This window comes from Kryptolebias marmoratus, linkage group LG18 (genome assembly GCF_001649575.2).
Source record: "Kryptolebias marmoratus isolate JLee-2015 linkage group LG18, ASM164957v2, whole genome shotgun sequence".
NCBI classification, from domain to species: Eukaryota; Metazoa; Chordata; class Actinopteri; order Cyprinodontiformes; family Rivulidae; genus Kryptolebias; species Kryptolebias marmoratus.
Window position 1 is genome coordinate 10,396,671 of NC_051447.1, and position 27,690 is coordinate 10,424,360.

Genomic DNA, 27,690 nt, shown 5'->3' on the forward strand with positions numbered 1-27,690 from the left:
TTTGAAGGCACAATTTAGAACCTTCCTTCCACTAAATCCGTGTTTTTGTGTGCCCCCATTCTGCAGGCGTTAGGTATTAATCCATCAAAATGAATATTTCAATGAGACGCTATTAAAATTAAAGCGTTAGAGAGCTAATTAAAAAAAACAACAACTGTAGACTGTATAACAAACAAAGCCTTAAAAAGGATTTGTTTTATGGGATAATTTGCCGTCTCTTTATCCCATGAGACCAATCTCCCTATTATTCATGTCTGTAGATTTGATGCTTGAATGACATTTTAAATCACATGATTTGATTCATTAGTTTCAGATGCAGAGGAGTCTGGACTACTTTGGTTAGGAGACATTTTTATTTTATGCGAGCCAAATTACATCTGGTAGTTCAGCTCTCTTTGTTGTTTTTTTGCTTCCCTCACATGTGGAAGACAAGATGAAGCAGCTATAAAGATCTATTTATTATTAAAACATAAATTGTGCACCTCTGCCATGACTGGTTTCCAAAAGAAAAAAAATAAAAACACTTTATTGACAAAAAACTGCAGCAAGTCTTCATCTTAAAGAGCTCTGTTGTTGCTGCCCGGTAGAAGTTCGGTGTGACTACTTTCATCAGACAAGTGATGATTTGTCTGAGGGACAGTACAGAGGCATTTTTGTTCAGTGGATGGGCATCATTCCCCATCTTTTCTTTAAATTTACAGCTTGGATGAGCAGTTTTCCTCTCCCAGTGGAGGCAATTAGTAGCTTCAAGGAAAGGACGCAGGGTAACTGTTCCAGTCTTTTTGACATACTTACAGGTGCTGGAACGAACCAGATTATGTAACAAGAATATTGCAGTTATTTTTGTTGTTCTCCGTGCAATGATAATAAAGGTGGGTTCTAAAGAAAGTCTGATATGTTTGCTTACCTGGGCTCTGTGTCGTGGACGTAAGCAGCTTTGCGGGTGGTGTGGAAACAGCCGTCACACTTGTGTCAGCTTCCTCATCTGCAGGACTTTCATCTTCCTTTGTAACCTCTTCGCCTGGCAGCTCTGGGGAAGACGGACACAGTTTCACCTCTGAGTAATCTCGAAACGTCTGGGGAATTAAATGGAATTTACAAAGGGCTGCATCTTCAGTAGAACTGATCAGCAGACCCGGGTCTCGCCACGGGACGGTTTAACCCTCTCTGTTCTCTGCTCAGAGCACATCTGAGACTGAACTCGGCAGAAAGTGGAAGAACTATAAGTCTTAACCCAGTTCTGTCGGAGTTGGGCCTGTCATCCATTTAGTTGTAGCCAGTCATCCATAGCTCAGAAGACAGGGCCTCTGTGGTCTAATTACATTGACATCCTTATGTGGATGTGGATGGGTGTGCACATCCTGGTTTACTGCAAACCCAGACTCCTTTCTAGTGCAACTGGAGTTGAGGAGAAAACATCCTATAAAGTGCACAAAGAGTGAGACAGGCGTCCCAGAAAGACTGCAATAGCTAAAGAAACTCACCATTATATTCATGTGATCCCCACCTTTTTTGTATGTTTCAGAGCTGACCACTAATACAATAAGCATTAACACAACTCCAGTTAGGATGTAAAAGTAAGTGGCTTGAATAAGAAACGGCATACATAATAAGAAACAATTTAGATTAACTGGCAACAGGTCAGTATAAGGACTGGGTATAAAAAGAGCATTTTAAAGAGACTGAATCAATCAGAAGTAAAGATGGGAAGAGGTTCAAAAAACGGTGTCTAAGAAGTGGACCAATTTCAGAAAATTGACTTTGAAGATCCCATCATCTACAGTTCATAATATCAACGAAACATGTCTGAGCTCAAAGGACCTGACTGAAAGTCAATACTGGATGCCTGTGATCTTCAGGCCCTCAGGCGGCACTGAGCTAAAATCAGCTCTAATGGATTTTAATTCTGACATAGGGATAAAACTACATGGGCTTAGGAACACTTCTACAAATAACTGTCTGTAAACACAGTTCACTGAGCCACCCACGAATACCGCTTAAAGGTCTATCAGGCAAAGAAGAAGCCAAACGTGAATACAATCCAGAATCACTGCCATGTTCTCTGGGTCACATCTCATTTAAAATGGACTCAGGCAAAGTGGAAAACTGTTCTGTGGGCAGACGAATCAAAAAATTGAGATTCTTTTTGTAAACCACATCATCCACATGAACAAGTAAAAAGACCACTCGGCCTGTTAGCATGCAGTTCACAAGGCTGCTTCGCTGATGGTATGGGGATGCATTAGTGCCTATGGCATGAGCAGCTTACACATTTGGAAAGGCACTATCACTGAACAAAAGTATATACAAGGTTTAGAACAACATATGCTCCCATCCAGATAACTTATCTTTCAGGGAAGGCCTTGCATATATCGGCAAAAAAATTCTAAACCACAAACTACATCCGTGAGAACAGCATGGCTTCGTAGTAGATGAGTCTGGGTGCTGAACTGGTCTGTTCTCAGTCCAGACTTCTCACCAAATTTAGGTTTCAGTCTGAAATGCTTCTCAAATGAAAGAGCTGAACTATGTTATTTTATTATTTTTTTTCACTGTGATAGTTATCATCCATTGCATCGTGTTTTAGGACTCCACATTATGCTCTTCAGAAAGATGATGTTGCACTCTATTACATCATTATCTTTTTAAGCCCGAGCGAGTTTCTGAAAAGAATACACGCATGGGTTTGTTACAAAAAACACTGAAGATGTATTATTAAGCTGTGAAGAAGGGAGCAAGATGATCATAATTAGGTGGATAATAACTTAAAATCTGCAGCTCATTGTGATTATTTTTTTTTTGCCTTGTGGCAAATTGCATCATGCTTTTGTTTCTCAGTCTGAATTCAGGGTACAGAATTATCTTTATTGTTCTGCTGTGTTTCCATCTGAAAACCCTTGTTTTCGGCTTCAATCAGGCTGTGAACTGTGGGCTGAATACTAAAAACATTTCAGAATGAAAGGTTAACATGAGGAGTAATATTTAACCTCCCACAGCATTTTCCATTTGCATTTAAGCACATTATCTGTGCGAATTCAATAACAGGGCATGCAATATTTGTGTTACATGCTAAAATCACAAGTGAATTTTTATGTCATGGTAAATAAGACTGTTACTGACCAATCTCTGATGGTTTATTTCTTAAATCAACTATATAGGCTTGATGGTAATAGCCCTGAAACAGAAGAATGAGGGGGAAAATAAGTAGGATGAATGAAAATTTACAGCAATGGTTCTAGAAAAACCTATATTCCCTGTATTAATTTTTCTTCCCCTCTTTTCTTAGTCTCTTGCTTCTTTCTTCTTTTCTTGTTCATGGTTCCCCTTAAATAGATGATCTGACACAGATTCAAACCATTGCTTTTTTTTTTTGTTCCTGCTAGCTTCCTTAAGGGCAAATGCTCTCCTGATCCACGAAAAGCCGCTCGGCTTTTGTGGAGAAAATGTCTACTAGCTGTGGTAGGAGGTGATTTAACTTCTGCGACTCTGGCAAGCTAATATGGGGGTATTTTACGATAGTGAAAGGGGTGCTATGCTCATATATTCCAATTATTCTTCGCCTGTTTCCTTTTGCAAGGAGCAACTGCAAGACTTCAGTTCAGTTTAAGAGCAGGGAAATCCAAAACACATCATTCATTCCCATTTTAATTCATAATCCGACTGGTTTCTCCCCCATGTTTAACCTTTTCGATTCTTCAAAGAAGCTGGAGCTCACATCTATGACCACGAATCAGAGACAGGGGTTTGTGTTTGGACAGGGGTAAAAAGATATCAAACAGGAAAGGGGTGGGGGAGTTTAAATGTCAAGAAGCCTGTTCACCATCCCAAACAGCGAATGGCGAGCAGACGGTCCCACAGGAGAGACACGGTGGTTTTGCTGAGTGTGCGCCCAGAATACTGATACGTGAACCCACCCCCCCCTTTTAGCTGAAACCCCCCCGTTTCTCTGTGTTTGCCACCACACGGTGCACAGCTGAAAACAAGAGCAGACGCAACAACCGGCACAGACAAAACATTCACCAGATTCAGCAGAGAGAGTGAGATCAAAATCTAGATTAATTGCATTCCAATACCGTTGATGTATAAGACAAAAAAAAAACAGTTTTTCAACATTAACCAGACCAGTTATTATAATATTTTATTACCTGTAAACATAGACTCACAATCCATCCTCTAACTTGGAAAAAATTCATTTCAAACTTTTGGATTTTGAACATTGGTGAGTCCTGAAGTGTTCAAGGAAGCAAAACTGTTGTTTCGGTCTTCAGATTAGTATTATTTTTTAACTTTATTATTCATTATTTACATTTTGGCCTGTTCAGAGTCTCAGGTGGAATCAGACTCTCCCTGCCTCTGTTAGGGTTACAGGTCACACCCTGGGTGGGTTACCTATCGCACAAAAACAGACAACCATTCAAGTTCCGACTTTTTCTTATGTCCAAATCAAAGCTCCCAATTAAACAAGCAAGAATGTTTTTGGACCGTGAGAGGAAACCCTCACTCGGACTTCAAAGGAACAGGAAAGGTCCACCAGAAATGGAAACAGGAACCTTCTTGCTGTGAAGTGGACAGAATTGTCTTAAAATTCCATTCAATGCTATAGTTTAAAAATTGTTTAAGTCGACATTAATGGACATTTGGTGGGATGGCAACAACAGACAATGGAAACTCATCCGTCATGATTTCGTCAGATGCATACCAAACGCTCCCTGGTGGAGAATAATCAACTCGTGATTTTCTTGTCCGACCTTTGGCTCTACATGATGAATGTGTCTGTACTTGGAGGATACAGACTCCTCCTGCAAACTCATTACAGACACCAGGCGGGCTAGTCATGGGGGATGGGCAGGGACAAGGTGGAACTGCCTCAATGTCAAATCAGGGACTCCATGAAGCACACACCCCACCGTTAGCCGTTTTTCTTCCTTAGCTTTCCCTTTTCATCCAAGTGCTCATTAGATTTCAATCAGCTAGTCTTTCCTCCTATGCTCCGACGTAATGACTCATGCAGGAGAAGTGGATTTGCTGTTGAGAATCTCATCATAAACGCTTAAAGGGACAGTTAAAGGGGATGGATAGATTTTTAAATAGGGTGGGACAAATTACTGGAAGACATTGTGAAATGGAAAATGAGGATTATAGACTAGATGATATAAATAAACAACCACCCGGCATGTGAGGGGTCTTTTTAAATCAACACATTGCTCAATGAATTCAAATGCTTTGTTCTTGATGTGTGCACTGGAAATTTAATAAATGTTGTTATGCTTCTATTTCTACGAGCTGTTTTGTAGCTGGTAGTTATTACTTCACACGCTCTGAAGCCTTTACACTTCACTAAATGACATCATGTCACGTTAGAAATCTTTAATTGCCTTTTTAAGATACTTTTTCCCACTCTTAAACATCTCTTTGCATACTGTACCTCTGCAATTATTTGATGGCTGATTATGAGACTTGTACTTTTACTTTCAACAGAGTCTATTTTTTTTTATGCAAATCTTAGGCCTTTAACCACTTTTTCCATGGCAGAAATGTCATTGATCAAAGCCAAACCGTCTCCTGCCTGTTGACAGCCGTCGATCGAACACATGATTGATCACAGCCATTGAGTCAATTCAGTTCTATCGATTTGAATATTTTTGCTTACCTCCTGCAGTTGGAGAGTTGGCCCTTTGGGTCTGAGTTGTGCTCGTTATATATTCTGAAACCTGGTTTTGATCGATCCTGAGGGTAGAGGAGAGCGTCCCTGGCTGTTTTTCGGAACTCGCAGTCGTGGTTCCAGAGAAGCCCTGGCCCATATGGCTTTGAGTGGGGGGGGTTTCTGACATTGTGCCCGCTGATGACAAATGCCCTACATTAATGGTTGAAATTCTTGGTCCTCTAACAAATGTAGGATGAGTAACAGGCCTCGGAACATGTGTGCTGGTCAGCGCCACCACTCCAGGGTTTAGTGTTGTGGTTTGGGCTGAAGCCCATATCAGCGCAGTGGGAACTGTAGTTTCTGGTGGTATTGTTGAGTAAACCACGGATAAATCTTCTGCTTCTTGATTAACACTTTGTTCCTCTGTGAGGTGCTGTGTAGGCAAACCCACGCTGGGTTTTGTTACTGTTGTGGTCCCCCATGGTGGGCGGGTATCTGTTGTATCTTGTTTCGGACTGTTACTTCTGGTGGAACCGTCGGTAAACAGAGTATTTCTGATCAAGCTGATTGTGGGAGAAACAAAAGCACCATTGTCACTCGGAACTATGCTGCTGCGTGGAAAATCTGGTGTCGCTGTAGGAAGTGATTCAGTTCTTATCTCCTGAGTCAGTGTGGTGGGCGACTGAGATTCTGTCAGCCCTTTGGAAGCTGTGATCGAGTCAGCTGCTTTGTGTTCGGAATCTCCGTAAAAAGGGATACGAAATGAAAACGAGGGGAGGGAGGGAAAGTTCGACAAGGAGGGGGTCCACCAGTAATTGCTAGGCTTCTTCTCGGATGGATTTTTGTTTGTTGTTGTCGGCCCCCAGCTGGCCTCTTCGTCTGCCAGAGCCCACCTGTGAAGTAGTAAAAAATACCAGAAGCAGAGAGCTAATGTCCGGTGGAGGCGAAGCATGCTGCCGACAGTGGAGCACGGATTGTCACATGTTGTTCTCTCTTCTCCTGCTCCCTGAGGCGGGTACGGCTGGCTTCTCTGCAGAATGGCCTAGAAGACAAGAACACACAGGACACTCGGTGACACACTTTTCTTCCACTCATGGTGGACAGCTACATTTGGATTTTCTTTATAGATCTTTTCATTTTGCTTTTTTTTTAAGAAACACCTTTTGGAAGGCTCAGAGCGTTGGTTTCTCAGAAAGTGATCTGAGAAGTGTGGAAACTATGACACTCTAAAAAGAAACTTCTGAAGTAAGCAGGCTACAAACAAGCTGAAGTCACCAACCACCTGTCACACTTAAAGACCTGGCATTCCTTTCATGTCAGAGTTCTAAACTGAAATAACCTTATCTGGAAAAATGAAGGGGTTTTAGCCCATAATAACATTATATGCGATTGCATATGATATTGCAAGATCTTGTGCAATTTGTTAGCACTTGGACTATGCGTTGGGAATGTCTCTCACCTACAACGACACCAAGTTTTAGCTTAATATTTGTAGAACTGACTGAGTTATAGCCATTTTTGTGTTTGTTCAGGTTGATTAGCTGTGGCAACCATCTTGATTCAGGTTTACTCTAAAAGATAAGTTGTTGATGCACACTTTTTGACTACTTTCTGAGAATTTCATTAAAACCCATCCTCTGGTTCATGAGATATTTTGCGAACACTACAGACAAACACATGCACACGCTAATAGAGACACAAGGATTTAGACCATCGCCAACCACTGATAACAAGAGCTTAAATACAATAGGTTCCATGTCATACATACTATGTCATCAAACAATGAAAGTGCTTCCATCCTTATGTAGTATCTCCAACAAGGAGTGGTCGAGAAATGATGTCTGAGAGTTGGGTTTGGGGGAGGTCAGTAAAGAATGGAAGGCTGGATTTCCATCCTAAGAATAGGGGGACCTCCTATTCTTTTGTAATGGTTCAAAGTCAGAAGCCTGTTGCCTCAGTGAAAAGACTGGAGCACCAGAGGAATTTCCCCTGCGAGAACAACAACCTGTGTGCTTTCGTTGTTCCTAACACCCCCCTAAATAACCCCTGCTTTGGATTTGGTCTCCTTAAGTCTCAGATTTATTTGTTCTTTAAGGAAGACGGAGAAAGATATTGGTGTGTGGGAGTGAAAAAGAAAAAAAAACATTAATATTCACCGAAAGCTGCTATAAGATTGAAGCTCTCGCCTGCGTCTCTCTGTTTTGTTCTTACTCTCGTTCTAAATGCTTCCGCTTCACTATCAGCTTCCAGTCTGTGTTGTTTACAGTGCATAAAATGGCTCGAACTCAGTCAGTTTTATAGATATTGAGCTAAAAGCTGTTATGGCAGTTGCTGAAAGTCATTCCCAACACGTACTAGGAGCACTAACTGAGCGCACATGATCTGTTTTTCAAACTTTGTTATAAACTATTAGAGTCAGCTGTCTCTGTCTGTTAGCAAAATATCTCACGAACCACTGAACGGATTTTAATAGAACTCCCAGAAACTAATCATTGGGTGTACATCTACAACTGACTTAAGATTTGGAGTCAGCTCAATTCAAGATGGTCGGCACAGCTAATGTACCTTAAAAACACAAAAATGTCTATAACTCAGTCAGGTTTACATGTATTAGGCTACAATTTGACAGGGTACTAGCTTAGAGTTATCCTCAACAGATACTCTGAGTGCTAATACATCTTGAAAAAATGTCATAAAATCACATGAGATTGCGCACAACGTCAATTACAAGTTTTGACAAAAGTGGCTGTAACTCAACATAAGATACTCTTAGTTTAAAAGTCTGGCATGAAAGGTGGCTGACGATATGCATTCTGTCAAGAAATGCTAGGCCTTCAATTTTTGCTCTGTTGTTACTGTTTCCTTTCACAAGCTCATAAACCAAACCAATGGGCCACAGAATCAAACTAATCAGAGAGGTAGGGGTTTGACCAGCCATCTCCCCTTGTGTTCGAGCCTCGAGGGATGAGGCCAGCCTGGCTGGGAAGTCACATTCATTTTAGGTCTGACTCACATGGGGTTAAACACAGAGCTTCCCACACACTCCCCAGTTTTAGCACTTTGACTGAGCGGCATGAAAATCGGTTTCCAAGGAAGTGAGGGCTTTATTTATAGGAACCTGTTTGCTGGAGCCCGCAGTGACCAACCTGCATGCAGTTCATGCGTGCAGAGATAGGATTGCAGATGAATTGGGACCTGACTCTGCATGTTAGCACAGAGTGTGCTTTTGTTGCCCACATGCACTGTTCTGTAGGTGTAAACACCCACGCACGGACTCTTCCTGGTTCCTTCAAGAGATGTCATCAACAGTTTCAAACAGCAATAAACTCAAATGCAAAACAGACTCATGTCTTGAAGTGAGTTATCATTCCTCCCTTATTGCTCTTTTGTTGATTGGAAGCTTAAAATATTTATGATTTGATCAGCAGAGACCATGTATAATTTATTTTGCCTAACGTTCTCACATTTCATTGCAGCAACTCTTTCATGTGGTTAAAGTAAGCTCGTGTCAAATAAAAACTACACAACGACCTCTTTTATTTGTTGGTGAGGGATAAATTCTAATTGAATTCCAAGATTACAAAGCTACATTAACACTCATTTGAGGTTTGGGTTATGTTATTTTTGGATTATATCTTTGGCAACAATGAAAAGTTGCTCTTTCTCTTAAGACTGGCATCAACCAAATATGTGTTGACAATAAAATTAGATTCCCATCCTTTTATAAGCCAAATTTGTTGGCAAACAGCAGCTGGATATGATTTCTAGACATTTCTAGAAGTAAGAAAGTGACAAAAAACGTGAAATGGGAGCTGTGATACTTGAGTATTTTCATAAAACTGATGAGGACCTTTAGGCAAAACATACGTTTTTACAAAATACAGTGAGTAAACAGTGACAAACTAAACAAACTGTCATGCTAAAGTGTCACTTTACTATTACTCAATGTAGTGTTCTTTCACACCAGCATGTCTCTTTTAAAAATTAATTGTTTTTAAAACCGATAAACAGTAAAATACAAGCCCTCATTTGGCTAGCCATTAGCCTAGCCTGGATGAAGACTTTTGCCTCTTTCCCCATACTCCATGCTGGCGTTGCGGCTGATAAAGTACTAACTACTGACAGCAATTTAACAGAACATCACTTCAAAATTGACTGGCCTATCCCTTTAAGGCGGTTTGTTGGAAACCTTTTAGCCCAAAATGTTGGCTTAATAGTTGAAAATATGGAAAATTCTCCCCCCTTTTTCAAACTGCACAACAGGGAATCACATGCACACACATAAATAGTCCATAAAGATCTTTTTTTTTCAATGCTACATCTGTACACACACACACACACACAAAACAGCAATTTTCTCTTATCTATAATCATCCCCTTTCTGGGGCAGCTTGAGCCCAGTAATAGAGAGGTCACCTTTCAATCTGAGGCTCAAGGATTGGATCCCCAGCTCCTGCAGCGTGCCAAAGTATTCTAAGGGAAGCTGGCCCCCCCACCCTACTGCCTCCAACGCTCTTATCAGTGCATGACTGAGAATATAAGAGTGCTGTACAATAGAAAGCACTGTATGAGTGAGTGTGTCTGTGAGAAACAGCTCTTTGCAGGACCTATAGAGGTTTAAAAAAAACCGCTGTATACATGTGGCCCATTTCACATTTGGAGTGTGCCTTAGTGACCTTTGTGTTGTTGTCTGAGACCCTCTTGTCTTTGTCCCACTTTAGAGTCTCATAAAAACTGTGGAGAGAGTGGTAACATAAACAATGGAGGTTATCCAACTTTAACTCTTTCTGGCTACAAAACAACAGCAGTTCTGTTGCGTTCGGTTAACAGCCAAGCTATTTTCCTTCTCCGAGACTTTGTGTACAAAGAAAATGTACAGATTAAAGTAAAAACTTCAGTAAATTCTGCATTAAATGGTTAAATCGAGCCCGACCACTCAAACAAAATGCAGACTGGCTTCAAATACCCGATTAAGTCTCTTTTTACCAAACTGTCATTAACGAGTTCTTGTTGTTTAATGACTTTGTTTAAAGTTTTTCTTGAATATACAAGAGATATCTGTTGTCATAAACAACAGATCTGTTGTTGCACCATCGAACTGAACCCCACGTAGCTGAAATGGGTGAGTGGATGCGTTTTATAAAAATAAAAACTGAAGCAACAACAAAGATGTCGCAACGCCTTGTGATGCAGACGCGATAAATTAGGTGTCACGACTCGGTTTCCAGTTTCCAATTTTGAACAACTAAACATAATTTATGTGTTCGCTACGCTCTCCCGCCGTTAATCTAATGTACTTTCCATCTCTAACCACATCAAATCTGAAGGCAGGGGGCTGACAGGCAGCAGAGCAAAGGGAACGAGAGCATAAAAAAAAAGTGTCTGTGGTGATGTTACAACGCCCGTCTTTCATTTTTCTGTCGTTTTGTTTCACTGCTCCTGACAAACACAGGGGTTTGGCGCGCCACACTCGATGGAGCAAAAGACAAGGACAGTGGAGGAGAAAGGAGACATTCTCTTGTGGCATCATCAGAGTCGAAACTCCGCAGCAGCCTCCTTGATGCTCATGTTCGTTTGTTAGCCCGAATCTCTGCGTGCGTTCATGAAAAGCCTCCTCCTGGCTTGCAATCTCCTCTCAGCGCTATCAGCCATCTTGATCTTAATCTGCCTTCACCTTGCTGTAGCTTATTTCTCCGTGGAATTTTCCTTTTTTGTTGATCTGAGGATTTTTGCCTCTGCACGCCTCAGCGTGAGCATAGCTTTAAAGCTTTTTGGAAAGCAAGAATAAACATAGAGATAGTGGTAAAAAACAAAACAAAACAAACAAAAAAAAAAAAAAAACAGGAGAAGCTGAAATAAAAACATAGTGGCTGAATTAGAGCTGTTTGTCTCTGCTGATTGACTGAAATAGAGAGGCTCTGCACCCCGGGGAGCCGCAAATTGAGACGAACTGACTGCTGCCACTGTCATTACTTTTTAACAAACCCGGTGTAAACACGGCGAAGTCTCCGGATCGGTGGCACAGTCCAGGATAATGGAGCAATTCACCTTCCTGAAAATGGCTCCCGTTCAGGGTGATAGTTGTTGTTTTCTTTACTGCATCTGCTGAGTGGGCGTGCATATTTACAAGCTGTACTTTTCACCATTATTTCCATGGTGATGCGTAAGCATGTGCGAGCATGTGGGCGCACATGCTTTTTTCCCCCCTCGTGGTCTCGTGTGTTTTTGATTGCACAGTGCCCCATTCGATGAGTCGGCGAGCAGCTTTTTACCAGTTTCTTGATTGAAATGCTTCAGTTCAGTTCCAGGCCAGCAGGGATGTATTTAGCATAAAGTAGAGTAAAGAAAGGGCCTAATTAATGTAGCCAGCAGGTGCCCAGGTCTTTCAACTGTCAGAAAGAAAGAAAGAGTGGAAAACAACAATGAAGCTATAAAAATTACACTCTGATTTTCTGTGCAGTCAAATGATTTTAGTCTGGCCTAATATGGAAACAAAACAAAACAACCAAATTTCTCCCAGATGGTTTTAGTCTGCTTTGCTCTTGTCTCTGTTACAGACAACAAACATTACCTTAAACATCGATTCGATGTAACTTTCCATATCAGTATTGCACATGAAAATGAACCTTTGTGCTCCCTGCAGGAGCATCAGTTCGCACGTCAACGCATTTTGAGTAAACATTGGTTTTGCTCGTATCTTTTTTTGGTAAGCACTCCTTATAAAAACTGCTAACCCTGGTCAAGAAACGGCCTCATCCAAAGCCACATGATCAGGGCTTTGCGGGTTTGCCCCATCCTGGTTTATTTCACGAACAAGACCTCCAAATACTTGAACTCCGGGAGCTTTCCACCTTTTTCCAGTTCGAAGGCCTTGATGATGGAGGAGGACCACGTGGAAGAAGATACCTTTAATACCTTTGGATTAGGGGAAACCCTGGTGGTCAAGGCTTGCCTCCTGAAGCTCATTCAGGCCAATTCCCCTCAAAAAAACAACAACAACAAGACGCCACCTCTTTGTTGGCCCACCACCTTTGCGTAGAGTCGTCAAGGTTGGATGCAGTGCAAGCTGAGTGGCTGGTGACGGTGGGGCCCTAGGCATGCTGATTCTTGGCGACATACATGGAAGCTTTATCCAGCAGACCATAATTCAGAGAAGGAAAAAAGTTAGGAAAAATTTAGAAGCTGTTTAGTTGCATTTGTTGTGTTTAATCTCAGTAAACTCCATAGTTGTCATAATGTGGAAACTTAAGTTGCAAATTGTTATTTGGAAAAGCTGCATCTAACAATTGTATGAGTGCTGATGAAAGAAAATGTTATTTGGCTGACAAGTCCATTAAAATTATGGCTTAAAATCTAATAAACAGTATTACTTGCTTTCGCAGTATATCTCTACTAAGAATATGACATATATAAAGCATTTAATTGTATTTGTTTTAACTTTTAACAAGTCACAGTCTTGGTTAAGTTCTAGTTATCTTTTTTTTTTTTAACTTAATCTTCCACTCCAGATGCCCCATCATTAACTCATGAGCTGTAGCAGAGCCACAGATTGAATTATGCAACCAGCCCCAGTCAATAGTCCCTGCACATTATCGACCATAATGAGAGCTGCTCCCATGTCTAAGAATAGCGAAAGCCATTGTTGTGTTTCCAAAAAGGAAGCACTCCAACAGGTGATTTATCTGCCGCCCGCTTTACAACCACACACACACACACACACCACCCTGAGTTACTCTATTTACCAACGAGGTTAATTCATCGCTGTTCTAATCTCGCAGTTTCACGCACGACACGCAGAACTTCTCCCAGAACATGCAGTGGACTTTATCCATTTTTGCCCTCATATTTTTACCCATGTTTTAAATTTAGTTTCTTTTAAATCCTCTTGAAACACGAATCTCGAGTATCACATCCTGGGTTAATGCTCGCCTTAGCCCTGGCTCTAATGGATGCAGTGGACCTGCTCGTTTCAAAAAAAGGATGCTCTCAAGCGCAGACGTTCCACCGGCTGCCTTCACCACGGTGACAGCTGAAGCCAAAGACGTCGCGTTAATCCCACGGATTTGAGTACCTTTTTGGATTCAGCTGCTGCAGAAATGTGCTGCTCTCACATGGAAATGGACAATCAAACATCAGCCTATACAAACTGGCCCATGTGTATTTCCTGATCTAAAATAAGATAAGCAATTATGGATGAATTATGTCACTAATGCTAGGCATTAGTGAGAAATACAGATGTCAGAGTCACTGTATGGGAGGTTTATCCCTTTTAACTCACATATAGATTGCTTGTCATCCTATAGAATCGTCATTAAAATGGTTTCCTTACATCTTTTTCTTGATAATAAAAAGTGGCATTAATCTCCAGCCTCCCTACGTGTTTTTGGTGAAATATAGCACGTTACCTGCAGTGTAGTTGCAGCTACGGTGCGCTCATCAACATGCATGCAGAAATAAAAGCCACTGTTTTCCGAAACCAGCTGACTGGAAATCTCAAACAGAGTTGGACACAGAGACGCAGATGGTGGACGAGAAAATGTCAGCTGCTTACCTGCAGATGTTCCGAATAAGATGGAGAATCCACAGCCAGCGGTGTGTGTGTGTGCGCGCTGCAGGCGAGGGAGGTTTTTGCGAGCCTCTGTGCCTTTGCCCGTGTGGAATAGAGTTCCAGCGTCCCTCCCTCCCACTTGCTTCGCTCTCCCTCTCTCTCTCTCTCTCTCTCCTGTCTCTCTCACCCACTGCATCAGTAGTTTGCCGTCACAATGCCTGCGGTCACACCTCACTGAGCAAATTGTTCATTACCAAAGACCAACCCACAGGCGTGGATGCCCGGACACACAGTATGCAAGCGCACAGTCTGAAAATGAAATGCAAAGCCCCTGCATGCATGCGCACACGTATGCGGGCTGAAGGCTGCCAAACAGAGTTTATCTGAACGTGGAACATGCTGATGTTGACTTTTTGAGTCTGAAGCCTGCGTTCAGAATGTGTTCTCCAGGACTGCACAAAACCATATTCCGATCAGGTACCAGCAGGGTTAAGTGCATCAAGGTTGAAGCGACCAAAAGTGCCAGGAAAAAATAAGTGCTTTCTTGTGTGGAGTTTGGCATTCTGTCTAGCTGTCTGCTGCAACACTGTGTTCTCCATTACCCTTCAAATCAACCTCACGGAAATATACAGTTAGACAGAGTTATAGCCATTTTGGTCAAACCTACTAAATGCAAAATTTCCTACATTTTCATAGGAAAAAATGGGAAAAAATATGAGCGTTGTTAATGACTCTTTGCTACCACCACACCAAATAGTAGCTCAATATCTGTAAAACTCACTGAGTAGAGTCAGTTTTGTGTTTTCTAAGGATGGTTGATTGTGGTGGCCATCTTGAATCCAAAATAAATTACTCTTTCACCTTCTGTGGCGGGTGATGATAAACATAAGAGTTAGGGGGTTAGGTTATGCTGTATGTGCCATTCTCATTGGCTCCTGTCTGTCCAATAAGTTATCAACACCACATCCATTTACCAAATAATTTTACACAATGTCAGAAGTATCTCACCTTTAGCCCAGTTTGCAGCATTGTTTTGGCACTCAGCGTGTCAGACTGATCTCTGATTACAGTTAAAGTGCACAGTGAAAGGCTGTCACAGCTGGCCAATAACTTTCATCAAACATGCTTCAGATCTTTGCCTAAATGATCCCCAGGAATGTCAAATATAGAAACAATCAGCGAGGAAACATAATTTCCTGAGTGGTCCCGTCTGTGATGAAGCCCCCCCCCAACTCTGTGGCTGGCCTCAGTCCCACCGGCTCACGGAAGATGACGGTTTTCACCTTGACTCTCCTTTCTATTCTTAACACCTTCTTATTTTGCCCCCTCTCCCGTGAAATAAGAATGTGAGCACTTACACTTGTAAAGGTGTCTGGCTGTATCAGATAATTGAGTCTAAAATCAAATATGGGTACAATTTTAAAAAAAAAAACAAGAAAAGACTGTAAAAACTTGTAATTTTGAGGTAATTGTTTGGAATTTTTTCCCTTGAATAAACCTATCACTATGCAGATTAATCAGCAACTTCATGTTCTTAATTTATTTTTGACGTTTTTCCACTTTTCTTCTTGTTTTCTGGTATTTGTTGCCTGAGTTTGGCTTTATTTACCTCCCATTACCCATGATATACTCATTTACCCATTTCTTGTCTATAGATGACTTCCTTATTCCCTGTTACTCATTACCTGTTTCCACTCTCCTAATAACTCCTCTGAGTATATACGCTGCTTGGTTTTCATTGCTTAGTGCTCGCTCGCTCCTCTGCCCATGATTTATCAGTATTGAGTTTCTGCCAATTTTTCTGTCATCCATCTGCTATTTGATTTGCAAATAAACCCCTGTGAACAGTTTTAGCTGCTCTAAATGATCATTTATTTACACTTTCTTTACTGTTTTGTCGCTTTGCTTCTCCTTTGAGTCATCAAAGTTGAACTGAACAGATCCTCTTCCATTTTTGGTTATTTCTCTGTAGACAGGGATGCACTGTCGCTCATATTTCTGCGGCATCTCTAATGGCGGTAAACTTCCCCGTGTGCTTGTGCCGTGCAGAGTTATGCTGGCGTCTTTAGGACAATATTCAGGGTGTTGCGCGACTGTCTGGCCTCAGCTGACGGAAAGAGCCGGACAATGGTTAATTGTCGAGGTCAAAGAAAGTTTCTTTCTCTAAAAAAAACCCAAGAAAACAGAAAACAATGGGCACTCACAGTAGTATTTTTTGGCTCTCTCATGTACACAAACCCTGGCTGGGCTGTTTTAACTGAACTCGCGTTATTAAAAAATTATGCTTTTTACACATTCGTGTCTCTCTGATGTGTGGTAAATACATGTGTTAATTTTTGTAACGATCTGCAAATGATGTTTCACTAAAACGGGCTGGGATATGACAGATCTGTAACAGGTAACACGTTTTGTATAATTTTGCAGATCATCAAAAAAACTTAAGGGCTTAAAATAGCATTTTGTCCTTGTTTTTGTGTTCGCTGAAGCGTTGACTGTTCTCTGCAATCAATGAGTGCGTTTAATGCGCCAACGTCCCACTGGGAATCTCAGACGGTTTCCAAACCAATAAAGGAAGATAAATGGGATAAAACCTCCTCACCCAGAGGACAGGTGCCACACAGTTGCTGTGAAAGCTTTTAACCATGTTATGAATGCAAATGTCAGCCTGCAAACAGAGGGAAGAAGCTGGGCAAGAGAGCAGGACTGAAGAAAGCTGAAGATGGAAAACTGGAGCTGGACATGCTTCCTTCGGTGCCAGGCTCAACACCGTTTCCTTGGGTTTGGAAAATATGAATCAGAATAATGTTTAAAGATGTTGGACTCCGTGTGGTAAAATAGCTGGAACTGGGCAAAGTGTGACCACATCCGGTACAGGCCGACACGAGGACATCAACTTACGAAGGAAGAAAGCTTTGGGACCTGCGGTGCTGACGCTCGTCACACTCTGCAAACTAAAGCTGTTCACCAGGAGACGCTGTCATCTTAAACTCAGCTGGTTTGGGCCTGCAATTTTAGACAATTTATGATTTTTTCCTTCTCTTTTCCTTGTTAAACGAATAAGAAAATAAGTTAAGAACGTCTTTAATATCAACTAGACAATTTTGCATTTTCTGTGAACATGCAGTGTGAATGCTGAGGGCTGGAATTTGTTTCAGAAGCTGAAACTGAATTATCACAGTTAACAAGCTAACACAGGTAAAATTAGCAAAACAGTAACTCAACGCTACGTTAAGCAAAAATGAGCAAAACTGTAGCTAAAATCTAAAGTAAGCACAACAGGAGTTAAAAGCTACAATTTTCAAAACCATAGATGAAAGCTAAAATTAGCACATTAGAAGCTAAAAGCTAAAATGAGTAGATCCATAGCTATAAGCTAAAATGATAAAAACAATACCTAGAAGCTAAAATTAGCAGAACAGCAGCTAAAAGCTAAAGTTAGCTACATTTAAAATTAAAAGTTAGCTCAAATTAAAAACCACAAACAACGCTGACTTCACCAGTTCCTGCAGTTGACTCTGGTTTTATTCCCTCCGCCTCTAACACTAAACTTTAAATGGCAGAATCAAAATTCGGTCAATCCTGCCTCAGATGCAGTTTGCTGCTATTTTTATTGTACACACGAGGGCACGTGATGCCGGGGCGAAAGTATGACCGAGGCGACTGGGCGAATGGAAAAAGCAGGAAGCTGCGGTGGAATTTCCACACCCTGATGTGGGTGGACCCCTCCTGCCAACAGAACAGAACAGAGGGCACAGTTTCCCCTCCACTTCTCTCGTTTTTTTCCCTTTCTGCAGTCCCCTCCCTCCCAACTTTCTCTCTTTGCTCGGACAATAGAGGCCATGGAGGAACAAAGCAGAAAGGAAAGGCCACAGGGTTATGTGCCAGCAACAGGGAGGTGGTCGTTGCAGCCCCTTTTATTTAGATGAGGACTTTTGAGGAGGGCGATGTATGGAAAATCAGCAGAGACGTAGGGGAGGGGTCCGCTCAAGAGGGTGGTGTAAAATGGGAATAAGCATTGAGTGCGAGGGCAGAGACTGGAGAGGGTCCAGTTGGTGTTGAGGGCGATGAGAAACATGGCCTCTGCAGGATGAGGGTTATGTTATTGTGGGAGTTAAACATTTTTCTGGCTGACTGAGCCTGAAAGTGATCATGCTGAGCCAAGAAAAAAAAAAAAAACTAAACAAAACAATGTTGACTTTTTCTGTAGCCCAAAGACATGTTTAAAAAGCGAAATTAAACTTAACCAGACAAAGTCACTCTGCTTAATATGAGGTCGTGTTTCCAATTTTCCCCACCCCAAATTAAAAAAAGGGGAATTTTGTGTAAAATTTATAAAGTGCCAACAAACTTAAACCTATTAGCTCACCATTGAGCACTTCAAGGTGCTGTGATCTAGTCTAATACAATGAGCTTTTTGTCAGATCCATTTTAAACATGTGCTTTTTTAAAAATTTGACCTGTCAGAGTTTACGTTATTGTCTGTTTCGAGTCCTCTCAAGGTGGCCTGCTGTTTATCTCGAAAACCTATGAAGAAACTAGAAATGTGGAAGACAAAAAAGAAGGTAGTGGTCTTCAAATATTGCATCTACAACAAATGGGCGACATTTTAAAGAATGTGCTTAAGAAACAGGGGAAAATCCAATAAAAGCTCAATATGTTATCTGAGAAATAAATAACCATTAAGATGATTTATTCACTTCGTAACAAGGAGAAACACGAGCTGGGTTTGGAGAGCATTGTAGATGAGAACAACATTGTAAAATTAGGTGAGATGCAGCATTTAGATGGAGCTTATGATGAAATTAAATTTGTGTCAGAACTGGGTAAAACGTTTCTGGGTGAGTGATAGATAGAAACAGTTTTAGGACTTTTGAGCTCCTGTTTCAGCACGCTGCAAGAAATTCTGAGGTTTTATCGCGACATCAGGATGGCTCGACTGTGTTTTCTGATATCTGCTGACTAAAGGTGTAGAATTCCTTGAAGGAACGCACGTCACCCGCCACCTTTCATGCCAGAATGAAGACGTTGAGAAATGAGTTGTTGCCGTTTTGGTCAAACCTTTAAAGCATTGTGCGCAAGATCAAGAGACGACAGAGTATGCATTGTGAATGACTCTCAGATACTACCACACCAAATCTTAAGTCAATATCTGACATATTGACTGAGTTATAGCCATTTTTCTTGTAGGCTAATGTCACTTAGCTGTGACATCCATCTTGATTGGACTGACTCCTCAAAGTAATCAATTGTGGATGTTCATCCAATGGATACTTTGTAAAAGCTTCAATAAAAACCACCCAGTAGTTAATTAAATATTTTGCTAATGTAACAGTTGTAAAACAGGAACACACTGGACTCAGGCTCTGCGACGGTTTATTCCTACAAAACAGAGTGTGGGACACACTTAACCACGAGGCGCACTCAGTCACAGTCAAATCCCAGCAGCTCAGTTAGGCAGCCTCTGCCTGACTGCTGCAGCCGCGTTCCAGAGCTCCGCCCCGTGCAACACCAAATACCATCCTCCCAAAATAATATCAGAAACCAAAAATGAAAAGCAGTATGAACAGAAATAGTCCTACTATAATACAAAAGCGATACCAGACATGTAAATTAAACAAAAAGGTGTTTTGAGAAGGTTCATTAAAACAATGTAAGTAAATAAATAAATAAAATTAACTCAGCTACACTAACAGACAAACAAGGTTGACTCCATCAGTTAATGCTAAAGTTTTAAGCATAGATATTGTACAATGAGTCGCCTTTGGAGTATGTGTTGGGAATATTTCTTAGCTACAACCACACCAAATTTTAGCTTAGCGTTTGTAAAATAGACTAAATTATAGCCATTTTTGTGTTTTCTAAAATCAGCGGGCTGTAGCGAGCATCTGAAATGTGGTTGACTCTAAAAGTTAATCAGTTTTAGAAGAACAACCAATGATTGTTTCCTGAAAGTTTTATTAAAATTCATTCAGTGTTTCATGTGATATTTTGCTAACAGACAAACAGAGATGACTCCAAATAAGTAATGGCAGTATTTCAAACAAAGACCTTGCACAATCCAAATTCCAGGTTAATATCTAAAAAAATTGATTGAGTTATAGCCATTTTTAAGGTGAAAACGTGCCTATTTAAATTAGACACTTCTACTTAAGTTTTAATATCATTATAGTCTGAAAGATCAGATCATTCAGAAATATTAAGGATCAAAAAGACACTTCATTGTAAACTTCCTGTGTTCAGGAAAGTTCACAACAGTAGACTGGCTCCATCTTGTGGCAATAAAGAGGTATTGCAGGTGCTTGGTTAGTAGGTCAGAAGGAAAGTAGTGCAATGTGACCTTAAGTTTCAGATACATGAGCGGTCAGCGTGACCTTTTTATTATTAACGCCACAAGCCTTTGACCTGTCAGTACTCAATTAACAAGCGTTACTGAACACTGTATCGTGGTCAGTCGTTTAATATTAATGCATGTGGTTTATAACTGCTGCTTTCACCTTCTGGCCACCTTTTGTTGCTGTTTGCGTATGCGCGACGGGAGCGAGCGTCGCAGGAGGAGGAGAGTGTGCGCGTTCACGGAGGGACTGCGGGAGTTAAAGGGGGCGGTGCACCCGCAGGAGCAGGGGCGGCGACTCGCGATGATTCATCGCATCAGGGCTGTCAATGCATCGCCGCCGTCTGATTTCAGCGACCACGTCCGAAGTTAATAACCAGACAGCCAGGAGGACAAGTGCACTCTGCAGCCCGTCAGCATGGGAAACCTGCCGCTCTCCATTAGGTAACACGACATGACACGAAACGCTGCTTTGTTGTGGTTAAAAAGTAATAAAATATGATGTGTTGTGTCCTTCCGTTACGTAGGAATCCATTCAAATGAATTCCAGTTCACCTCCTCTAGCTGAACTGGCAACCTGTATTTATTTATTTATTTATTTTTAAAGGGTGGTATTTTAAAGTCTAGACAGTCCGTTTCCCCTCCCATATCTGAAGTATAATTTTCACGGAAGATAATTCAAGGATGTACAGTAGCATATCTAGCTAGCTATGCGAGCATAGTAAGTTAGCCTAATGTAGCTCCGTGAAGAATACTAGTACACACACACACACACACACACACACACATATATATATATGTATGTGTGTGTGTGTGTGTATATATCACTGTAATATAATTAAGACGTAAAATAAGTGTGAAATTTATATGGTTACACTTGAGGAAATCCATATACTATTGAAAAAGACGTTTAGGTGAGGTGAATCAGTTTATCAGCCACATAAATAATAAAAACTCCTTGAAACAAATAGAATTTGACTGACTTTAAAGTGAGTATGAGCAGGGCTTAAATATGGAACTGAACCAACAGGTTTCTATTTGTATTTCCTATTTTAACATTTCACGGTGAAATAAGCAGATCTTTTGTTTAAATCCACATCATCTGGCTGTGCCGACGCCCACAGAAGTTACCTACACATAATCTCATCTGCCATCCCAATTTTTGTCTTTTGAACTGATACTCAAAATATTAGATTAGATATTGAATTTGAAATGTATTTAAAAAAGTGCACATGCACTCTACTACTACTAAGTAGGTGTTGTGTGTAAAGAGGATTGGTTCTGATTTATCTTTTGTTCTAGTTTATTCCAGACTGATGCAACTAAGTCTGAAAAAGTTGCCACAGAGGGATTTGTAGCCAAAAGAATCTGCAATAGCATTATTTATTATTACGCTCCAGTCACAGCGGCAGACTTCCAGGCCAAAGACTCTCAGACTCCCACATCTCGTTGCTCCATCGCAGCTTTGCCTCTCAGTGACCCCTCTGCTGCAGACTGTACTGATTCCCCATTGCTCTTGGGTGCACCTTCACACACTGCCTCCGCTTCCCGTCCCCTCCTCGTTTTCTTCTGCTGGCTCGGCGCCCAGCCAGCAGCCGTGGCCAAATACAGGGACCTGTACCTCGACCGTGGCATGGACGTCCTCCTGGTCCAGAGCAGAGTGATGCACTTCCTGTGGCCTCGTTGGGGGCTCAGCTACGGCTTGGAGGTTTTGAACATTTTGAAGGAGCCTCCGTTCTCTGGCAGGGCCGTGCTGGTGCACACTTCCTCCATCGGGGGCTACACGTTCACCCAGGTGGTCAGCCACATCGCTCAAGAGCCAAAACAGTATGCTGATGTGACGCAAAGGGTGATAGGACACGTCTATGACAGCCTGGTGGTCGGCACACTGGAGCACATGGCAACAGGTGAGTGAGAGCGATCCGCCACAGCTGCACTGCAGCTCAGGTTACATCTGTGCCGGACAGATCAGTGACGAATTTATCAGCCGGTGACCCACTTCCTCACTTTCACGGTTTTACATTTACACGGGTGTCATTTAAATATATTCCTTAATGCCAATTTAGTCTCACGGCTCAAGGATGTACACCATCCAGCTGATCACTATTGTTTGACAGAATTACATACAATAAACCATAAATGCTCCTTCTTTCCAGGTTCCTGTATTTTAAAACCTAAAAACATATTCAAAGTCTTGTTGCAGCTTCATTAATGACAAACAAACATGTTTGGTCACTTTGACAAAAAGGTTATCTAAATGTATTATTACATGCTAACTGAAGCTGCATTTTGGTAACTGATGTTTGATAGCTTGTCCTGCTTCAAACTGTTTAACTTGTTGGAATCCTGTAAGTGCAATAATATTTATAAAATATTAAGCCTCCTGAATATTTAATAAAATTCTTTTTTTTGTGTGATTCAGGGCTCGGAAAGACTCTGATGCCTCGGTTAGAGGGCCTTGTCAGAAATATTGCCATGCTCTACTTCTGGCTCTTCAGAGCCCACACTGCAGACCTGTACGAGAAGAGCATCCAGGTTTTCTACAACAGCCCCGTCACCTCCCCAGCACTCTTCTTCTTCAGTGAAAATGACGCAATGTGCAACCCGGCCGCCCTGGAGAAACTGATTGATTTCTGGAGGCGGAGGGGCGTAACGGTCGACAGCAGGAAGTGGAAGGAGTCCACTCATGCCGCCCACCTGCGATGCCACCCAGAAGAGTATGTTTCAACGTTGCAACACTTTTTGAACTCAGTTTGAACTTCCTCTCCTAACTTTACTATGTAAACTGTTAGGAATGTTTTTAAGACATGAACTAAGACCTTTGATGATTTCATCCTATTGCTTGTGTAAAATAATGAAACAAATGCTTTTCCCCCATCTGCTTCACTGATTTGATTTTAATCAAAGTCATATTTGAAATAATTTAAAAAGTCAATGCAACACTTAATGTTTGTTTAGCAAAATAATCATACACCGTGATTCTTAGAAAAGGTCTGTTTTCTACACAATATGAGAAACAGAAGTTTGAAACTCTAAGGTTAATTTAATTGTAGTTTTAAATTTTATCGCATGTATATTTATTTCTGTAACAGTTATCGTAGAAGGTGTTGGATACAGAGCAGCTAAAGTGTAATAGATCAAGAATATCTATATTTTTGATAAGATACAGACACAGTTGTGAGGTTTTTGGATCTAATAGTACCATCAGTCAGTGCAAACAGGAAATGGAGATAAAAAGCTATGTTGGGAGGAGAGACAGAGGGTGGTGCCTGGAAGCTGAAGATCCACCCGGTAAAAGTTTATTGGATTGACTTTGTTGCAAGTAAACAGTCAGTTTTACAGATAACAAGCTAAAACTTGATGTGGTATCAGCTGAGAGTGATTCACAACACATACTCTGAGTGCAAACAGATCGCATTATGGAATAAAATATCCTATAATGTTATTGTCACGGTGTGACCAAAACATTGCAACTTTGTCATTTCTTAACATAAGAAGATATTTGTCTAAATCTCTGATATGCATTCCTTCATAGAATGCTAGACATGTAATTTATTTAACTATAAATTAATTGTTCATATTTCTTGAATGGGTTAATATAGGTCTTTCTGCCATCAAACCATTGCACTTTTAAAAGGGAGCAACAAGAAAATAAAAAAGTATTTATTTGCATCAGTAATGTCCAGTATTGGGTTTTTGCTATTACAGATATGAGTGTCAGTTCTGTACACATCTGGAGAGCATCAGGTATCTTCTTTAAAGAGATGAACATGATTATGGTTACTCTGATCGGGATGCCCCACTTACAGATGTAGACATTCTATAAAGTCTTCTTTTTTAATCTTTAAGCATACCAATAGCTTAACTGTAAGTTAAAAATATTAGCTATTTTCTCCAATAACATCAGCTTACTATAGCTGATACTGGTAATGTGATGATGCCACGGAGCTTCTCTAATCCATATGCATTAAATGATGGAAAATACAGGAGTCAAATCACTTATAGCTCCCAAAGAGCCATTGAAACCCACCACAGAAAGTGTCTGAGAAGCAAAAAATGCTAACTTCAAGTCCGAGACAGGCATAGTGGTGAAAGACAGGGAGCGAAAGACAACGACTGTCATAGATGAGACATTCGTGCTACTGAACAAAAACCAAGGAACAACACAGAGTGTGTTGAAGAACCCAGGTGGTTCTACAACCCCAGTTCTGAAAAAAGGTCTTGAAAAAGGCCGTTGTTTCAAACAAAAAATGGAACCCCCCCCCCCCAAAACCCAAAACAATGCAGTAACTTGCAGATCTCATAAACCTATATTTTATACACAGTGGAACATAGTAAATACATCAAATATCTAGGAAGTTGAACAAATCTTTTTTTTTAAGGAAATTTTTAATTTTATGACAGCAACACATCACAAAAATGTGGGGCCAGGGGTAACAAAAGCCTGTAAAAGTAAGTGGTACTAACTGGAGAAGCATTTAGCAATTAATTAGGTTAACTGGCAACAGGTTAGGAAGAAGTCGGGATATAAAAATAACTCTTTTTTTTTTTTTTTTTTAGAGGCTGTATCTCTCAGAAGTAAACATGGGCAGGGGTTCACCAGTCTGAAAAAAACTACATCTAAAAATAGTGAAATAATTTCATAATGTTCCTCAATGGAAAATTGGAAGGCTTCGAATATCCCATCTTTTACAGTTCACAAGCTCTCCAAAAGATTTCAAGATTTTGTGATCAAAGGACAAAGCCAAAAGTCAGTATCGGGCCCTCAGGTGACACTGCTTTAACCCCCCCTTCTCACTTCAGGGACCCGATGGCCATGGGAGCATTAAAACCAGGGCTGGCTCTGGTCTGACCGTCACTACATGGACTCAGGAACACTTCCGCAAATCACAGTTCACCGTGTCATCTATAAATGCTGATTAAAGCTCTATCTGGCAAAAAAGAATCTGTATGTGAACACCATCCAGAAACGCCGGCGAATCAAAATTGGAAATCCTTTTTGGAAAACCACTGATGCCACGTCCTCCCTAATAAAGAGGAGAGGGATCATCCAGCCTGTCGTCAGCACACAGTTCAAACGCCTGCCTCTCTGATGGTATGGGGGTGCATTCATCCTTCTGGCATGAGCAGCTTGCACATCTGGAAAGGCCCCGTCCATGCAGAAAAGTGTACACAGGTTTTAGAACAACATCCAGAAAATGTTGACGCTTCACAGTAGGAAACATGGCCCTGTCCTTTTTCTCTTCAGATAAATTTGTCCATAATCTTAGTTTAAAGATTTGACATGTTTGCGATGTTCCATTGTGAATAAAACTTGAGTTTCTAAGATTAGCAAATCCCCCTAAAAATTAGGTTTTTACATTTTACACAGCATGCCAAATTGGGACAGGATTTAACATGCAGAAATAAATTTAAATGACGCCAGGATGTTTCAGATTCAGCACAATTCTTTAATTTTGATGTGCTTTGTCAAAAACAAAAAGCATACACATTAAAACATAAAGACAAAAGAGGAGAAAGAGCCTTTTATTGCGTAATTGCGTATTGAGAAATGGTCAAAACACAATACTTCTGGAACCTCCTGTCACTTCATTACTTCACTTTTAATTCCACGTTTTAGTCGTTAAAAACAGTTAAAACAGCATCTAAAACCCTTACATTACTGAAATGTAAAAAAATATGACAAACATAATTAAACATTCATAGGAAAATATTTACAAAGTCTTATTTTGTAAGACACTGAAGGTGCTGCATATAGGCGGCCCGTGTCAGCAGACCGTCAGTTTGTCCCTGTTCAGGCGGAGGCTCTCCAGGTAGTGCTGCACCTTGGCCAGCGTCACGTAATGCTGGCTGTCCGGAAACCGCTGCTCTCCGGCCCGAGCGCTGGGCTTGTCCGGGACGGGGCAGTCCATCATTAGGGCGAGCGAGCGCACCCGTCCGTCCAGGCTGGAGACGTCGGCTTGGATCTGGCTCAGGAGATCGGTGGACAGGCTCTGCAGCTCGTTGTCCAATTGTCCCAGGTCGTTACTGATGCCTGTCAGTCCGCTGACGGGCGCAGAGGTTGCTTCTACCTGGGAAAGCACCTGCCACTGAGAGGAAGAGGAGGAAGAGGAGCAGGAATTAAACTCAAAAGCAAGCAAACAAACAAAAAAAGCTGTTACGATGAACACGGCGTATACCTTTGTCTTTAGTTTAATGTGGACAAGAGTTATCTGGGCAATGTCTAGTATGCCGTGTATGTTATTTCTGATGCATTCACCCTTTGTAGGAAGACTCGTGCAATCATGAGATGCCATAAGAAAGACGTATAGAAGTCGCAAAGGGATGCACATCCTAAAAAAGAAAGTACAAAATTACACACTGAGACACAACACTCTGTATTATTACAAAACCACACATTTTGGATCAATATCTTGGTACACGACCTAAATTACTTTTCTTGCCGTATCCCCTACCTTTCTATTTTCACTGTGGCTGCGCTCCGGTTACAGTGAATCAAAGAGAGAAGGCACAGGCCTTCTCACAGGTCTCATTTAAATACTTTATCCCCAGCCCAAATCTTGGCCCGACCTATAGCCCTCCTCCCGTCCACCTACCCACCCACGCTCGTCGTTAAACCTGAGTCTGACCCCGACCGACTACTTTGGAAATTTGTCCTGAACCCGAACAGATCTCACTGACTCAGTTATTTGGAACTCCCACTCATCTGGTACTTTTGGTCGTGTTTCCTTATGAGGGCGCAACTTACTGGAAATTGCGCAGATCTGCATTATCTCGAGCTGAATCACACAATTCAAACCCCTTTCTTATCCATGTAGACCAGCAAAAGCATCTGATGGGGTGCAAAAAGGAAAAGGGTCAGACTCATTGTACTGTTGCATCAAAGAAAAATGAGAGTTTGTCTTTGCATTTTTAAAACCAAGGCCACTGGTGCTTTATACCCTAAAACGTGACGGCAGAGTAGGTTTTTCTGATTCTGAAACTCAAATTAACGAACAGAATCAAGCTTAGCCGGTTATCACTTTGGTAAATCATCCAGCCTTGTGTGAACATCAAAGTTCAGACGCTTATCAACGTTAAAGCCTTAACAATAAAACCCAAGCAGATTTGATCATGGTTATGATTTTATATTGGATTAAACGAATGTGCTGCAGGTGCGTAGCCCCG

At 41.2% G+C, this 27,690-nt stretch overlaps 3 protein-coding genes across 3 annotated transcripts in view; 1 reads left to right on the top strand and 2 right to left on the bottom strand.

The window, feature by feature from the left end:
- LOC108233258 (proline rich transmembrane protein 4) overlaps nucleotides 1-14,301 on the bottom strand; it is a 21,572-nt gene extending 7,271 nt beyond the window's left edge. Inside the window, exons 1-3 of the mRNA XM_017411591.3 lie at nucleotides 14,196-14,301; nucleotides 5,651-6,686; nucleotides 908-1,030 (exon numbers count right to left, since the gene is read on the bottom strand). Of these exons, the coding sequence (XP_017267080.1) occupies nucleotides 908-1,030; nucleotides 5,651-6,596 (1,069 nt within the window). The 5' untranslated portion in view covers nucleotides 6,597-6,686; nucleotides 14,196-14,301. The remainder of the gene's footprint in view (nucleotides 1-907; nucleotides 1,031-5,650; nucleotides 6,687-14,195) is intronic.
- A 5,996-nt stretch (nucleotides 14,302-20,297) lies between these two features.
- On the top strand, nucleotides 20,298-23,395 carry LOC108233210. Its single transcript, XM_017411501.3, has 3 exons — nucleotides 20,298-20,967; nucleotides 21,826-22,430; nucleotides 22,946-23,395. Exons 1-3 carry the CDS (start codon nucleotides 20,942-20,944, stop codon nucleotides 23,278-23,280), a joined length of 966 nt encoding a protein of 321 aa, XP_017266990.3. The 5' UTR covers nucleotides 20,298-20,941; the 3' UTR covers nucleotides 23,281-23,395.
- Nucleotides 23,396-25,904: 2,509 nt separating this feature from the next.
- On the bottom strand, nucleotides 25,905-26,882 carry LOC108233234 (leptin-B). The gene is made up of 2 exons (XM_017411529.3): nucleotides 26,703-26,882; nucleotides 25,905-26,612 (listed from the first exon to the last, which is right to left on the bottom strand). The coding sequence occupies exons 1-2, from the start codon at nucleotides 26,853-26,855 to the stop codon at nucleotides 26,292-26,294; spliced, it is 474 nt and encodes a 157-aa protein (XP_017267018.1). The 5' UTR covers nucleotides 26,856-26,882; the 3' UTR covers nucleotides 25,905-26,291.
- Nucleotides 26,883-27,690: the final 808 nt, after the last annotated feature.